The sequence below is a fragment of the Rhinopithecus bieti genome, unplaced genomic scaffold (assembly GCF_001698545.2).
Source record: "Rhinopithecus bieti isolate Rb0 unplaced genomic scaffold, ASM169854v2 scaffold_947, whole genome shotgun sequence".
Taxonomy (NCBI): Eukaryota; Metazoa; Chordata; class Mammalia; order Primates; family Cercopithecidae; genus Rhinopithecus; species Rhinopithecus bieti.
The window spans coordinates 2531766-2547725 of NW_016803664.1; the positions used below are offsets into that span (position 1 = coordinate 2531766).

At 39.3% G+C, this 15960-nt stretch overlaps 1 protein-coding gene across 1 annotated transcript; it reads right to left on the reverse strand.

Annotated features, from left to right (window-relative positions):
• Positions 1-4375: 4375 nt before the first annotated feature.
• Positions 4376-15086, reverse strand: POLR2M (RNA polymerase II subunit M). The gene is made up of 4 exons (XM_017896462.1): positions 14652-15086; positions 12245-12892; positions 9405-9609; positions 4376-7383 (listed from the first exon to the last, which is right to left on the reverse strand). The coding sequence occupies exons 1-4, from the start codon at positions 14762-14764 to the stop codon at positions 7240-7242; spliced, it is 1110 nt and encodes a 369-aa protein (XP_017751951.1). The 5' UTR covers positions 14765-15086; the 3' UTR covers positions 4376-7239.
• Between the last annotated feature and the right edge of the window lie 874 nt (positions 15087-15960).

A 15960-nucleotide genomic window follows, 5' to 3' on the forward strand; every position in this document is an offset into this window, starting at 1 on the left:
TGGGGTCATGCTTATAAATAATGGGCAGCACATTACCCTGGTTCAAGAAAATTATAGTACCAGGCCCAGTTGCAATAGTTACGACTATCTTTAAAAACATCTATAGTTTTAAATTTAGAAACTAGATTGCTGGTACTGCACTTTTCAGTAATTTTATAAAATGTGTTAATTATGAGATGACTCCATATTAATCAAAGAGCATTGGCCTAGGAAAGAAAAAATTGGCTGTGTTGGAACCAGCTGCCCAACTATAGCAAGTCTCCATGCTTCTCTGTGCCTCGGTTTCTTAATTTATAGGGTTTGGAACAAATAACTAAGCTTCCTTCCTTCCCTAAAAACTGAAGATGTTAATTCAATATAAGATTTGTTTTCTGTTGCTAGCTACGGTGTTTCTAATGGCGCTTTATTCTTACCCCACTGAGAGTAACTAAAGGGAAGAAAAAAATCTTCTTTATTGAAAATCTAAATAATTGACAGAAGATATGCTTTCATTTTTACAACACAATCACTAGAAAAGCTATTTAATTCAATACAAATATATGTGGTACTGATTAGGAGAACTGATATATTTACTAGCAATATTTTTGGACAAAATTTATAAGCACTGAGCTGAGTCTCCCTCTTTTAAGGAGTATTTCTGTATGCTCTAAATAAGGACTTGATTTACAACTCTCATTCTTTTGCCTTAATAATATGAAATTTTTCCATATGAAGTTGGATCTCTCCTTAGCTCAATGTCCTAATTTCCCCTTGTCAAAATAGCTTTTTTAGGGAGTCCCTATTGTTCTTAGTTAATTTTAACACTAAATTAAAAGTTTCATATGGTGGTGATTTTAAAACATTTTACTTCATATGGCCAAAGGTACCTCCTAAACTACTTCAATCATAATTGTTACCATCGTTACAATAAGGTTTTCATATAGAATCTCTTTAAACCTCAAAATGCTCTATAAAGACCACACTTTGAAATTTTGTTCTCTTAAAACATACCCCATACATTAGATAAGGGGTCACTGACCTCATCTTACAGACTTAATAGTCAAGAGAGTACATAACTTCCCACTGGATTCAAAGGAAATAGTGGTATTTAAATCCTAAATCTAATAATCTAATGCTATTCCAGTGGCTTACCCTCTTTTTAAAATTTTTTTGCCTTTTTTAAATTCCAAGTTTTCTAAAACCATCTGGGAAGTAATAAATCATATTTAATTGTTCGGGCTTTTATGCTGTACTTTCAGAATCGCGTCTGATTTGTGGTCTGGCTCTGGTTCAGTATTATCCAACACTAGGTTTATTTCATCAGCCCAGTATCAAAGCTTCCTCACTTTAGCCAGAAATTAAAATAATAGCTTTAAGAAACTCCTCCACCCCATCCCCCTTTAGCAAGCAGCTAGCCAATAATGTGATTTGCCATATTTTTTAAATGACTATATGCTCCCCATAAAAGCTGGATATATAATCCTTTTATTTATTTGGCACAGGCATTCCCAACTTTTTTTGTGCAAAGACAGAATTATTTTTGTCCTAACAACTTTACTTTTAGTGTTACAAACTGTGTCATTAAGCCTGGGAAGGCTAAACTGCCAGATTGACCTGGTCCTCTGAGTAAAGCCTATGACACTTTATTTTCCTTATATCTCTTCTCCTGAAAAGTTGTATGCAGCTGACCATCAAGGAAGGAGGAGTGAAGATTCCAGCCGTGACTGAAATGATCACACAGCCGTAAGATGATTAAAAACAAAACATTGCAAATAAAAAAAAATCAGAAGAAAAAAGCTCTCTTGTAAAATGTCATGGAGACCTGACAAACACCCCAGAGTAATTTGAGCTCTTGTCTGGCGTTAGCACGTGTTAAAGCCTGAATGCAGCCTTGATTTGTGGTATTCACCTGCAAGGCCATGCAGTCAAGGGCCTAAAATCTTGAGTGCTGGGTTCTTTTCTTGGCTGGCTCTAAGTGTCCTTGAGCAAATCACCTCAACCTCCCAGTTATAGGAAACGGAGATAATCCCACAAACTACCTTCCGCACTAGCTCACAGCCTGGCTCCCCAGAGAATGCGATGTGGATTACAGACAGGTCCTGTGAAAATGAAGAATTATCACTCCTATAGATGACTATTATATAACGAGATTAATCCTCATAACGTCTTCCACGACTCAGGTTAAGCCCCCAAGCTTTAGCGCTTCCTTCCTTCCCTAGACATAGTCACTTGAAAATCGAAGGCAAGAGTTCACAACTACTGCATTCATTCCATTTTCCCAGTTTAAACCTAAGTGTGACTTTTTAAAAAATCCTTTCTCTTCCGTTTTTCCTCAGTCAAAACTACACAATACATCAGATATTCACATAAAACAGCGTTCTCAATTTTCTATTCAACTCAAAGAAACTAAAAATAGTCATCAGCATACAGACTAAGTGTACTTTACTTTAATCAAGAGCAAAGATCCAACTCCCCTATCTCCTAAATTCCAATATATAGATTGTTGGAAAAGTTAATTAATGACACAATATCAAACGTATTTTTGAAAATGAATGAGAAAGAATTTGCACTACCAAGGATTTTGTGTGTATGGAACATGACAAGCTGATGCTAAAATTTATATGAAAATGCAAAGGGCCAAAAATTCCCAAGGCACTTTGAAGAATAAGATGGTGGGTCTTGTTCCAGCTTTATCATTAAGCTATCATAAACAAGGCAATGGAATATTAGCACAAAAGGGTTAATGAAACTGAAGAGAGAATCCAGAAGGTAACACAGACATATACAGATGCTTGATCTATGGCAGGAGTGCAAGGAGGAGCAGCTGGGAATGGCCGTGTTTGCACTCTGTAATGCCAGCACCAGGGCTGTCCAGAAGGACCCCTCCCTCACACAGTCATGAATATCTTCCAGGTGGAATCAAAGACCTAACGTGAAAGGCAACATTATACACCATCTTTTAACTATAACGATTTTTAAAGATAAAAGATTATCTTCATGACTTCAGGACAGGAAAAGTCCTTAAAACAAGCCACAAAAGGCACTAAACATAAAAGATAGATTTGCCATTAAAATTAAGAATTTGTCAATCAAGAAGAGAATAAGGGCTGGAATGTGGTGGATCACGCCTATAATCCCAGCACTTTAGGAGACTGAGGTGGATCACTTGAGCTCAGGAGTTTAAGACCAGCCTGAGCAATATAGTGAGACCCGATCTCTGGAAAAAAAAAAAAAAAAAAGAGAGAGAGAATGAAAAATAATCCCCCAAAAGGAGAAGACATTTCCAACAAATATAGCCAACCAAATACCAAATTTGATTGAATACCAAGGATTAGTATGCAGAATATATCCTACAAATCAGTGAGGAAAAAAACAGCTGACACAACACAATGGAAAAACAAAAAACTCGAATGGAGCCCAGGGCAGTGGCTCCTGCCTGTAACGTCAGCTACCCAGGAGGCTGAGGCAGAAGTATCCCTTGAGCCCAGGAGTTAGAGGTTACAGTCAGCTGTGACCATGCCACTGCACACCAACCCAGCCTGGGCAACAGAACAACTCTCTCTTTAAAAAAAAAAAAAAAAAAAAAAAAAAAAAGAGAGACTTGAATGGGCACTTTTCAAAAGAAGAAATCCAGTGCCCGATAACATAAGAAAATGCTCATATGCCATTTCTAATCAGGGAAAGGTAAAATAAAACCACAATGAGGCCGGGTGTGGTGGCACACACCTGTAATCTCAGCACTTTGGGAGGCGGAGGCAGGCAGATCATGAGGTCAGGAGATCAAGACCATCCTGGCTAACACAGTGAAACCCCGTCTCTACTAAAAATACAAAAAAATTAGCTGGGCATGGTGGCATGCGCCTATAGTCCCAGCTACTCGGGAGGCTGAAGCAGAAGAATCATCTGAACCCAGGAGGCGGAGGTTGCAGTGAGCCAAAATCACACCACTGAACTCCAGCCTGGGTGACAGAGCGAGACTCCATCTAAGAGAGAAACACACACACACACACACACACACACACACACAATGAACACCTACTATATAAACATCATATTGGCTAAAATTAAAATCTGGCAACACCAAGTGTTGATGAACAAGCACTCATACATCATGGAAGCAGAGGCGGGAATATAAAATTTTAAAGGTATGCATACCTTATAACTGAGCAATTTCACTCCTAGGTACACATTCTATGGAAACATGTTTATGTGCACAAAGATGCTCACTGAAGCATTACTTATAATAGCCAAAAACTGAAAATCTCAAAGTACTCATCAAAGTGGAATAACAGTGGTATTAATGAAATGGCACATTACACAGCAATGAAAATGAATGAAACACACCATGTGACATGAATCTTACATGCAATGTTGAAAGACACCAAACACAACATACAGTATTATTCTATTTTTATATAAGTCAAAAGTGAGCAAAACGTGAACCATATTGTTACACACATAACTGGTAAAATAATTCTTAAAAGGACAGAGGGAGAATTTAAGTCAGGATAGTTACCTCTGGGGGAAAGAGTGACTGTCAAGAGGGGACACAAGGAGATTTTGGAGTGCTGGCAGGACCTCCTCTGCATCTGGTTTGTGATTACACAGCTGTTGCTTTACCCATTAAACTCTGTTTTAAGTACTTATTTGTAAGTTATATTTCACAAAATTTAAAAGAACAAGGGAGAACCTGTACTTCCAAATATTAACACCAATTAAAGCGATAATTATTGACAGTGTAGAAAAAACCCAGAAGGCCGAGAAATTGGCCTAAGATACAAAAGACATAAGAATTTAATATTCCATAAAAATAGCATTATGAATCAGAGGGGAAATGGTGGTTTCAGATACTGAACCAATTGGTAAACTCTTTAAAATAAAATCAAATCCCTACCTTATATAATATACCCAAATACATTTGAGATGGATTAAAAATTTCCTTTTCACCCCAAACTTGTACTGATTTAGTTAATGTATATAAACAAAATTTAAATTCCTTTTAAAGACAGGTGAAATAAGAAAACACTAGAAGAAGATAAGGACATTTATCCATTCTTGGATTACAAAAATAGTTTCAAGCACATACACAAAGGTAGACTCCTAAAGAAAACAACTTCTACACTGAAATATCACAAACTATGTTAAATGACAAGGCTAAAAAAAAGTTACAACATATGACAAAGGACGGACATTCTTAAGAACTTATAAGCCAAAAAAAGAGCAAATTCACCAGGTAACCGAAAAAATATGAATGAGCAATTCTCAAAAGAATGAATACAGAATAGCCAATGAACGTGAAAAAAAACACAACCTTCACTAAGTAATAAAAAAAAATACAAATTTTAAATGTAGCCCTTTTCTGTAATTATTCAATTTGCAAAGATTTTAAGTAGTAATTTTCAATTCTGAGCATTGGATATATTGCTAATGGGAATGTAAATGAACATGATCTCTGCAGTGAGTGATTATATATAAAGATTCTCAAAAACACTTTCACCTAACAATTTCATTTCTAGAGCGGTCTCTTCTGGAAATAAGTCATTTTGTATTGATGTGATTATTTTAAGATGTTAATCACATCACTATTTACAGATTACATTATAATAAATAATCAAATTGCTGAATAGGAAATCAGTCTTAAAGTTATGGTATACCCATGAAATAAAATATCCTACAGCTATCTAAAAAGCAAGATATTTAATATGGGAAAATGTTGACAATACATAGAGCAGACTACAAAGCAATGCACATTATGATTGCATTTTTGAGAAAATAAATGTATAACTATGAATAGAAAAATAAGTAAAACCACAACATCAAAATGTTAACAGAGGTTATCTCCCTAGGTGAAAGGATTACAGGGAACTGTGTGTCCAGGCACATGAACTCTTCCATATCATCCAGCTTTCCAGAAATAACATCAAATTTTATGCTGCGAAATCATTTACTATTACTTTTAAGAACTAAAACTAATGAGACTCTTAGATCAGTATACTTTTCACATTTGCTTGAAGTGGGTGAGGACTGAAAGCAATAACTACACCTGGAAGCAAATGTGAACAGTCTTTTTCAAAAGTAAAAGTTGTATTTAATTAAGTCCCAGTAAAACATCACCATTAGCATTCGAAGTTGTTCTAATTAATATTTTATTCTTCAACACTTTTAAAGACTCCAATATATTAGACAAAGAATTTTTTGATAATGTAAGTTAATTTCTCTGGAGACAATCATATAATCCTCTAAAATGACATGAACATTTATATATGAGACTGAAGTTTCTGCAGTCTATATCTGCCTCTTTGGGGGAAAAAAAGTAAAGTACTGACAATTTTAACAACAACAACAAAAAAAAAGCTTTCCTTACCAAACATTAATGTTCTGTACATGAACCTATCATCTGTGACAGCAAGGAACTCAAGCCAGGTGATGCACAAGCCTTCACCTAGCTCAGTTAGCTTGGACTTTTCCTGTACCAGATTTGCCTGAAGTAACACGAGGTTATTTAAAAAGACCTCCACCTAGGTTGCAGTGAGCCAAGATAGTGCCCCATTGCACTCCAGCCTGGGTGACAGAGCAAGACTCTAAAAAAAAAAAAAAAGAAAAAACCAAACCAAACAAACAAACAAACAAAAAACCTCCACCTTCCAGCATCTACTCAAAAGGGAACTCCTTCCTAATCAGAAGAGAGAGCACATTCTTCCTAAGGGAAGACAGAAAAAGGAGAAGAGCATTTGTTAAGCATTCTCCATGCATGTCTTCCTAAGTATTTCACATCCATTGTCTCAATAACCCCATGCAAACATGCATACAATTCTTTAGACTGCTCCCTTCATTACCCAAAAGAGAAGGGAACTACGTCTTCCTAATTGATTTTGGGTGCCTGGAACTAAGTATTTCACTGAAAGACATGTAATAAATGCTATTTGATAGTTAAGAATAAGGAAAAAAGCAAAGTTATCTCTTTTCATTTGGTTTAAAGAAAAAAAGTATGTTCTACTATATACTAAAATATCAGACCAGTACACAATATATTGCAAAATTTTAATACCATGTGGTTAAACACAATATTCAAAAATTAAACTTTTCAAGCACATGAAAGTCATCTTCTGAAAGACAAACTAGGTTTTTTTTTTATAACTACCTTTGTGTAACTTTATAAAATTACTTCCCTCAACAATATCTGACACTGATCTTGATACTAGTTAGAAAGTCTGATGTAAGATGATGACACCTCAACGTCAGTGATTTAGGAGATTATCTTCAGAATTCATCAGAGGACCAATCGTCATCTTCATCCCTTACTTCTCGGTATCTCCCTGAAGACTCCCCTTCTGGATTATAACTCCGCATTTTAATATTCAGTCTTTCAGCTAATTTTTGCGCTGCGAGCTTTGCTTGCATCTCCTTTAAAACAAAGAGCAAAGCAAAAAGTTACACATTCACATCTCTTCCTTTCAATTTTTCAATGGGAAGTTATCCAGATCAGCGATAAGAGGGGTACTGACACCTCACTGAGTGCTCCCTTGGGCAATACAAGCCTGTTGGCTGTGCCCTATCAGACCCAACTGGGTAATGCTTCTGACAGCTACCAGCCTACTAGACAGCACCAGCCTGCTACAGTTGAAGTTACTGACCTCCATTAATATACAACATTACATTGAAATACATTCCTCTATATAAGAAATTGAGTAATCAGCTTAGCACTACAACAGTTATAAATGCAGATGCATTAAATACGTGGGCACATGCACATGTATACACGCTCACATAACAATTTGACCTATCAAATGTCAAAAATGACTAATATTGTCTAGATTTCTACAACTGACAGAACCTTCTTCCCTAATAAAAATCATGACTTCTAGACTTGGGAATTACATTTCAATGGCAAAATGAAAATTAAGAAATTAATACTAAAAAGCTGACTATTCCTCTCCAAATAAAGTCCTACAGCTAGTATCTAATAAAAAGTCCAAGTAAATTTCAGACACTGGCAAAGTACCTAAAAACTGCTAAGGACTTCACCACCAACTCATGGTAGGTGGCAATGTCCTTCCTAATTCCGTTCTTCCCTTTTCTCATGCTTTCTTGAGTTTCTTGATGTCTTCCTCTTTAAGCCATGAATATGGGTAAGTAAAACTGGGAGCTATTACCTCTGCCAAGAAAACCAATTTAAAGATGAAGGGTTTAATTCAACCTAAAAATATCTTAGGATGTCCAGAGACAACAAACACTTCCTCAATGCTACGGTCATTAACTAGGCAGTAATTTTAATGCACTGAGAGAAAGGAACATAGGTTTTTTTAAAAAGAGCACCTTGAAAATGCCAATCCATGCCAAGGCTTTTATGAAAAGCCAAGGCAGATTAACAGCCTGTTTCGCCGCGTTTCTTTGAGACAGGGTCTCACTCTGTCACCCAGACTGTACAGAGCGCAGTGGTGCGATTGCAGCTCACCGCAGCCTCGACCTCCTGGGTTCAAGCAATCCTCCCACCTCAGTCTCACGGGTAGCTGGGACCACAGCTGCGTGCCACAATGCCCGGCTAATTTTTTGGTAAAGATGGAGTCTAGCTATGTTGCCCAGGCTGGTCTCGAACCCCTGAACGGCCTGGTGTGATACTGGCTGGTACACTAGTACCTGACTAAAATCTAGCTAAGCAACACCTAGGAAGTGAGACAGGATACCGTTCTCCTGGAGGCTAAAATTGTTACTAAATACTTCTAAACTTTTCTATTCCCCTGTGGTCCTTCACACTTTTCTCCCATCCAATTACTCTGTATGCAAAATCTCAACATACAAGTTTAAAGTTCAATACAAAACACATGGAAACAACGTGCTACGCAAAATTGATTAAGTTGCCAAAAGCAGGAAATATTTTCTCTTCACACGGGCCTGCGGATTATGCTCTGAAGCAGTGTCTCACTGTCTGCTGGCTATACAACATTATCCTCCCACTCCTTCATGCCCTCCCCTGTACTGCAGGAGATGGAAGCCTGGGAACTACATTTTCCTCATTCTCTAACAAGGGGTCTGGGTTACAGACCACCACTGAGAAGGTGTCACATAGGTTTTACAAGGTGAAAGGGAGAGATGCGATGCTACTACTATCCTAACAGGAACAGGCAGGTATATGAGCTTCAAGACATGAAATTCTACAATAGTCTCCCCACATTTCCTGGCAAATCACCACTTTCATGTTGAAGGTAGCTGTGATCATCTCTAGCCATTTCCTGCAGTTCTAGCAACTTTATGACTCTCTGAAAACTAATGGCATAGGTCTCTGAAAACTAGTGGCATAGGTCTGAGCTCATGGAAGCACCTAATCCCCTCTGTTCCATTCCTTCCTCCTTGAACCTGGAGTAAATTCTGGCTTATGTAAGAGGCACCAAACAAACAGACAAGAAAAAAAATAATACTCTAAATACCTCATAATTCTGTTTCTGTTGTTTCTGAAGGGCCAAAGATTCTTCTATGGAGAGCAGCTGCGTGGGCATATGGTGAAGCGGTAGAAGTCGAGCTGCTGTGATGTCATCAAGATGCTGCTTATCCCTGCGCCGCCGCTCTTCTGAGGAAATAGGAGACCCGCTCTTCTGACAATGACTAGACGAATCATTTTGTCGAAAAGGTAACCTGATGAAAGGAAAACTTGTGCTATACAATCAGACTATTTTATTTGTAGACACATTTAAAACATTCACACAAATGGCCTTTACCTTAGCAATTAATTCTCCTCCAAAGGTAATAGTAAGCAGTTTACCAGTATTTATTGCTCTAACAAACAGGGGTGTGTTTGTGTGCATACAGGCTCTTTGCCTTTTCCTTCCTTATTCAAACCTTATATTTCATCTGGAGCTTTTTTTTTTTTTCATTTATTCATTCAAAGAACATTTGCAAAAGGGCTTATTGCCCAGTAGAAAGAAAGAAACATGTAAAGTTTCAGTGCAATATAATACCAGAGGTACTATGACAGGTATCTCAACAAAATACATTGGAACATAAGGAAATGGCCAGTTGTAGTGGGAGACAGGGAGGCTGTAAGAAAAGCTTCTAAAAACCTTTGAACAGTCTTGGAATAACTGCTTACCATTTAAATAAGGAAAGAAGTGCATCCCAGCAAGGGGAGTGAGAGAAAGTACAGAAGGTAGAGAGACTCAGCTTTTCTGGCTACACAGAAAAGACAGCCAGAAAGAAGGCTGGGAAGTAGGCTGGGCCCAGACTGCAATGAAGAGTTCTCCGTAACAAATTCAGATTTCCATCTTACAAATTTCACTCTGGGAGCAGTGGAGACTGACTGGTAGTTAAGACTAAAGGTAGAAGAGGCCACAATTATAGCCCGAGAGAGATGAGAGTCTTCACTTCAACAGAAGATGAAGAACAATTATAGAGATGAAGATCAAAGAAATAAGTAGGTCTTCATGGCTAGCAGATATGGAGATGAGAAAAATGGAAGATACCTTAGGGGAAGAAAACAAAGAACGTGGTGGTACTATTAGGAAATATGGAAATTACCTTGGAAAGAAACAGAAGTTCCACTTTGTACATGATTAAGCTGAGGTGCCTAGGAACACCCAAGTGGTCAAGTTTCACGGTTAACTGGCTATGCAAACCTCAAGTTCTGGGAAGATCTGGGATAGAGGTGGACAGGGGTCAGCCTCCAGCATCCAGGTGATACATGAAACCAGAACAGTATGCAAAAGGAAGAGCAGAAAGGACCCAAAGGACACTACCTGACCCCACCTTCCAACCTCCAAGCCACTTCTCACATGGAACCCTCTAAATCCCTGTCTATGGCCTAAGGACTCCTCAAAGCCCTCCTGTCTATGGCCTAAGGACTCCTCAAAGTCTTTCCTGTTCTCCTCTAACTATACAGAAGGCTCCCTGTCTCTTAAACTTCCTGAATTCTTGGTAGCCCTCATCACTATTCCCTTATCTCTCTCCCACTCCCAGCTAAATGACCATAATACAGAACTGGGATTAATGTATTCTTTGTTGTATTTATTGAGTAGATGATGGTTCTAGTTTTCTAAAATGTCATCCTGGAAGTGAAGAAAGACACCTCACTGTACACAAGAGATGACTTGATCACATTAATGTAGTATAATCCTGATTTTCTATACAGCAGAAATAAAATGTTTTGCAGTTAAAATGAATGCTGGGGTAGAGTTAAAGTCTAACAAAAAAGAAGCATGTTTTAGGCACTTTTCACTAGAGATTTTCTGTTTTTCAAAGAAAGGTAGTAGTAATTTAACTTTCTATTTGATGGTACATACTTGTAAATACGGTATAGGAAGGTACCTTTTGAGTTGAATTCGTTACATTTGCTGCAAGTAAATAGCAACTATTTTCAAAAAGACTTTACTTTTCCTGAAATTTCAGAAACAAATTTATGGCAAGGAACTGATAAGGAGAGTTTTGCCTATCCTGCCTGAATCTATTTTCACAGTTTTCAAACTCTTCTCAGCTTCCTTCCCCTGAAACTGTTATTATGCAGCTTAACTCTTTTCCAAGGGTGTAAACCTTGGGTCCTCATCTAGCTCTGAAACTCCTTGAAGAACATAGTGTTGGATTACATTATACATGTATACATTACAGCCATGTTTTTAAACTTGAGATATAACATCAAAAAGGCAAAGGAGTTTAAGAATCTCGACTTCACTGTGTCCCCACACCTGCTGCTTGCTTACATTTAGTGAGCACACAAATAATTTTTGCTGGAAAGCCCATCAGCTCCTGCAATTGCTTTACCCTTAGTTCACAGACTAATCAAAGAGAGTACACTTTGATACTACACTAATCAGAGTTGTACACTAAAAAATGGTTCTGAAAAAAAGCAGTCATAATAAATTCTCTCCAACTCTGTTTATTATGAAATATTGGCTAAGCATCCTGAAATTTAATACTCTCCCAAGTGCTATTTAAGACTCTGTCAATTATTTGGTTTCAAAACTAAATATTTTTCAACATGAACCTTCCACTCCAGCCAGGCTGGTCTCAGTATTTCCACAATATGTTCTTTCCTAACTACAAGTAGTTCTCATACAAAGCCCGTGGAACTTAGAGCATTCTCCTGACTTATTTAAGAGAAAAGGTCTTATTATAAGTTGCCCAAGCTGGTCTACAACTCCTGGACACAAGCTGTCTTCCTACCTCAGCCTCCTGAGTAGCCTAGAACTACAGGCAAGCACCACCACACCCAGTTTCTCTTAACTTTTTGAGTTTAACAAATTCATGTTCCTGTTATAGGCCTGTTTCCGATGGTACTTACACATTGGTTTTAAATTTATGCAGCTGGGGCACTGGATTTTTGGCTCTCATTTCTAGCACTTCCATGTAATGAGGCTTCTTCTGAATCCCACTAGAAAGGTCTGTCAAGTTCTTAGTACTTGCGTTTTCTCCTGACTGTTGTTCACCTTGGTCTGCAATGGTGATCCTCTGTAACCTGTCAATAAACAGGTTGTCAACGCTGCTGGAAGTATCTTCTGCTTGACTTGAAACACGATGCTGCGGGTGATGCTCACTAGCTTCAGATGAAGGCCGTACCCCGTCTCTGTTGCTGGAAGCTGGGCCCTTAATCACTGTGTACTCAACCTCTGGAGTCTCTCCATCACCTTCATGAGTAGGATGTCCAAGTCCCTGGTTTTGTGAGGTTGTTTTAGATGACTTGATATTATCTACAGAGGAACACCCAGGAACTAGTGATGAAGTATCAAGTATCGGGTCAGAATTCTGGGCCTTATCTGTACCCACATCAACTTCTGCAATTGCTTTTTGCCTTAGCTTACAGTCTAAACTAACAGGGTGAAACAGTTCACTTTTTCTTCTAACTTCTTCATGTTCTGCAACAGCAGCTTTCAGTTTGGCAACAGAGTCAAAGATCTTTTTACCTTTGTCGGGCAATTTGCAAATGAATTTTCTGTCAAATGGAAAAGAATACATATACATTGCAGCCATGTTTTTAACTTGACATATAACATTAAAAGGCAAAGCATTATCTTCAAAGAAAGAAAAGCTGATTTTTAAGTCAAATATCTGATTTCTAACCGCCCCAAAACAGGAATAAAACAAATAAAACGGTCATTATCCAAACAGCACAAAAAACAAGGGAATGCAGGAAGAATAGGAAATATATGCCTCATTTCTCTCAGCAAATTAGAATTTCGGCAAAAGTATTTTAAGCATGTAATAATCACATAAGACATTCCAAGAACCAGTAGTCATTAAAATGCAATCGCCACAATTTGGGGATGGGGTGGAGTGTGGGGATGGGCCTATTAGGTTAAAACTACTTTCATAATAATACTAAGATGTTATTTCCCTCTCATTTTCTCACATGGGTACGGCGGAGTTTTCCAGAGGCTACATGACATGCGATGACATCATTGTTCTAGAATAGAATGTGTGTGTGCTTGTGTATACTTATGTTTTAAAGACTTCAGCTGTATTTCTGGTAAGTAAATAAACTTCACTAGACAGAACACATAAAATAGCTCTTTGGGATGTCAAAAATTCTTAAAGTATAAAGGAGTCCTGAGACCAAAAAGTTAATTCACTGCTATAGATTAAAAACCTATTCTCACAAGGTCAAAACACCTGCCTTGATCCCAATCAATTATTTATTTGTCCCTTTTGCTGGATGAGAGTTCCTTTTTTGATTCTCTTTTCTTTAATTATACAATAAATGGAGAGAAAAATCTTAGGTCCTTTGTTCTTTTTGACACTACATTCATTCCCACAATTTCAACTATTAGCAACACTCTACAACTGAAATTCCTATGTTTTCTATATTTTTCCAGAGTTCTCTCTTTCTTGAGCCTAATGACAACTTCTCCAGCTTTTAAGTGTTTGGTTTTCAATTAGTCAAATGTCTGTCCTGCTCTCTCAACTCTGCACACCTCACGTAAAATCAACCATGGATCTATTCCTCTCCCTGAATATTCCTATTTTTGCTAGTGGTCTTCCATACAGATTGGAAAACTCAGCCATCTCTGTCAACTACATTTAAATGACTCTATGCTTAAAAGTTCTCCCAATCCCTTCCTAGTTCACTTTCTTACAACTGTCTCGTGGGGAGCCTCTCTGAAAACAGCCATCTACTGTCTCCCGCTTTTTATTCCTTCAAACCATCTTTTGCAACAAGCTGCTAAACAAAGCTGCCTAAAAAACAAAATCACTTTTATCACGTGGCTCCCTTGCTAAAATCCGTTAAATCAACCAGTTGAATGAGGGTCGAACTTTCCCGGCCTAATAAACCCCTCTTCATATCCCACTCTTCCCATTTCCTACGGTTCCTGTAAGCGTATAATCCAGAGATGACGCTGACAATTTGTTATGGGTTAGGGGTGCGGGCGACAAAAGGGTTTAGAATGAAGACTCTTGCTTCATGGAACCAACACAGTCCCCGGGTAAATAAAACCAACGAGGGGCTACTAACTGCCTGCAACGCTAAGTAGCCGTTCAGTCCGAGCCATCCTCGCAGGCATACGTGCCTGGCCAGGAAGAGACACGGCTCTGCGGCAGCAAGCCCTCCGTCCACTCGCCCGTAGGACTGAGGCGAATGTGACTGAGGCAAGGTCACCTTCCAGGGAAGGAAACAGAGTGGGGGAGGGGAGGGGAGCGCCCAGGGAGCTCGAGCTGAAGGAGCCTGGCGGAGACTCCGCGGGACCCCAGCTTACTCGTTGCGCAAAAGTCTCTCCTGGCGCTTCAACATTTCCCGCAGCTCCACCAAACTCCGCTGCCCCAAGTCCTCGGGAGCTTGGGGCTCGAAGGCGCGGGGCAGCGAGGACATTCTGCACAGGCTGAGGCTGGCGCGGCGGCGGGCACTCGGCTTCCTCGGCAGGCCCCGCTGCTAGCGCCGGATCCGCGGACTGCGGTGACTCCGGGGCTCGAGCGGGAGTCGCCATTTTCCCGGAAGAACGGGGTCTTCCTCGAGCCGAATCGAGCTTTATTGAAATGCCGGAAACAAACACGGACCGGGAGAAGGGGGCGTCCGGAGGAGCGCTAAAGGGCGGAAATTACGTCGGAGGACGCCGGCGCCTCGGCTTGGCGCCCTTTCCCCTCGTGTGAGCATTCATCCGGTTGTCAGCAGTTCATAGGTTTATACAAAAAGTATTTGGCGCCAGCGTGACCTCACCAAGCACTATGTGTTAGTCAACAAATAGCCAAGTCCTCTGTTGTAGTTGGGGTTTACAGAGTTGGCGCGGGGGACGGAGGGACGGAGAATCAAATAATAATATAATAGTGACGTTGGGATGGGCACCTGGGAAGGTATCTCTGAGAAGTGAAATACAAGTCGAAACCTGAAAGAGGAGTTGGCCATTAATAAGGTAGAGGAGAGTGCGGGACAGGATTTGGGAGACTCCGGCCTGTGTGTGGTGCCTCCTAGCTCAGCTTAGGGACGTCCTGAAATGTTAAAGTTGGAAGGTTCCTTAGAATCAGCGATTCTTTTCGGGGCTCAATGCATTTGGAGCATGCCTTCATTTGTGGCACTGCCTCAGGCATTGTTAAGACATTTGGTGTTTCTGGCTTCTGCCTGCTAGGTGCCATGGCACTCCCAAGTCATTGCAAAAACCCAAAATGTCTCCACCAACATACATTTCCAAAGGCCCACAAGAGGTGATGAGGGAGTGGGAGCAGCTGTAGAAACTGGTTGAGGACCTTTTCTAATTTTCTACTTTGCCTGTAGAAAAACAGAGGCATGAAAACTGGAATAAATATTCCCAGGGCACAAAACCAGTAAGTGACAGCACCAGATTTCAAACCCAAAAGCCCAGCTGCTTTTCCAACACACTAATTTGAAAAATCCCTTCTTCACTTTAGGCCTATCTCCAAATGTGCAAAATTGTTGAAAAGACTTTTCTTTAATTTTTTCCCCAGCTGTTGAAAAGAAGGCAGTTTAGTAAGTATTGGACACAGCTTTTAGTTTCTTGTTATAGTTCACCTACCAGAGATGCAGCCCAATGGAAAGAGTAGGAAGACATGCAG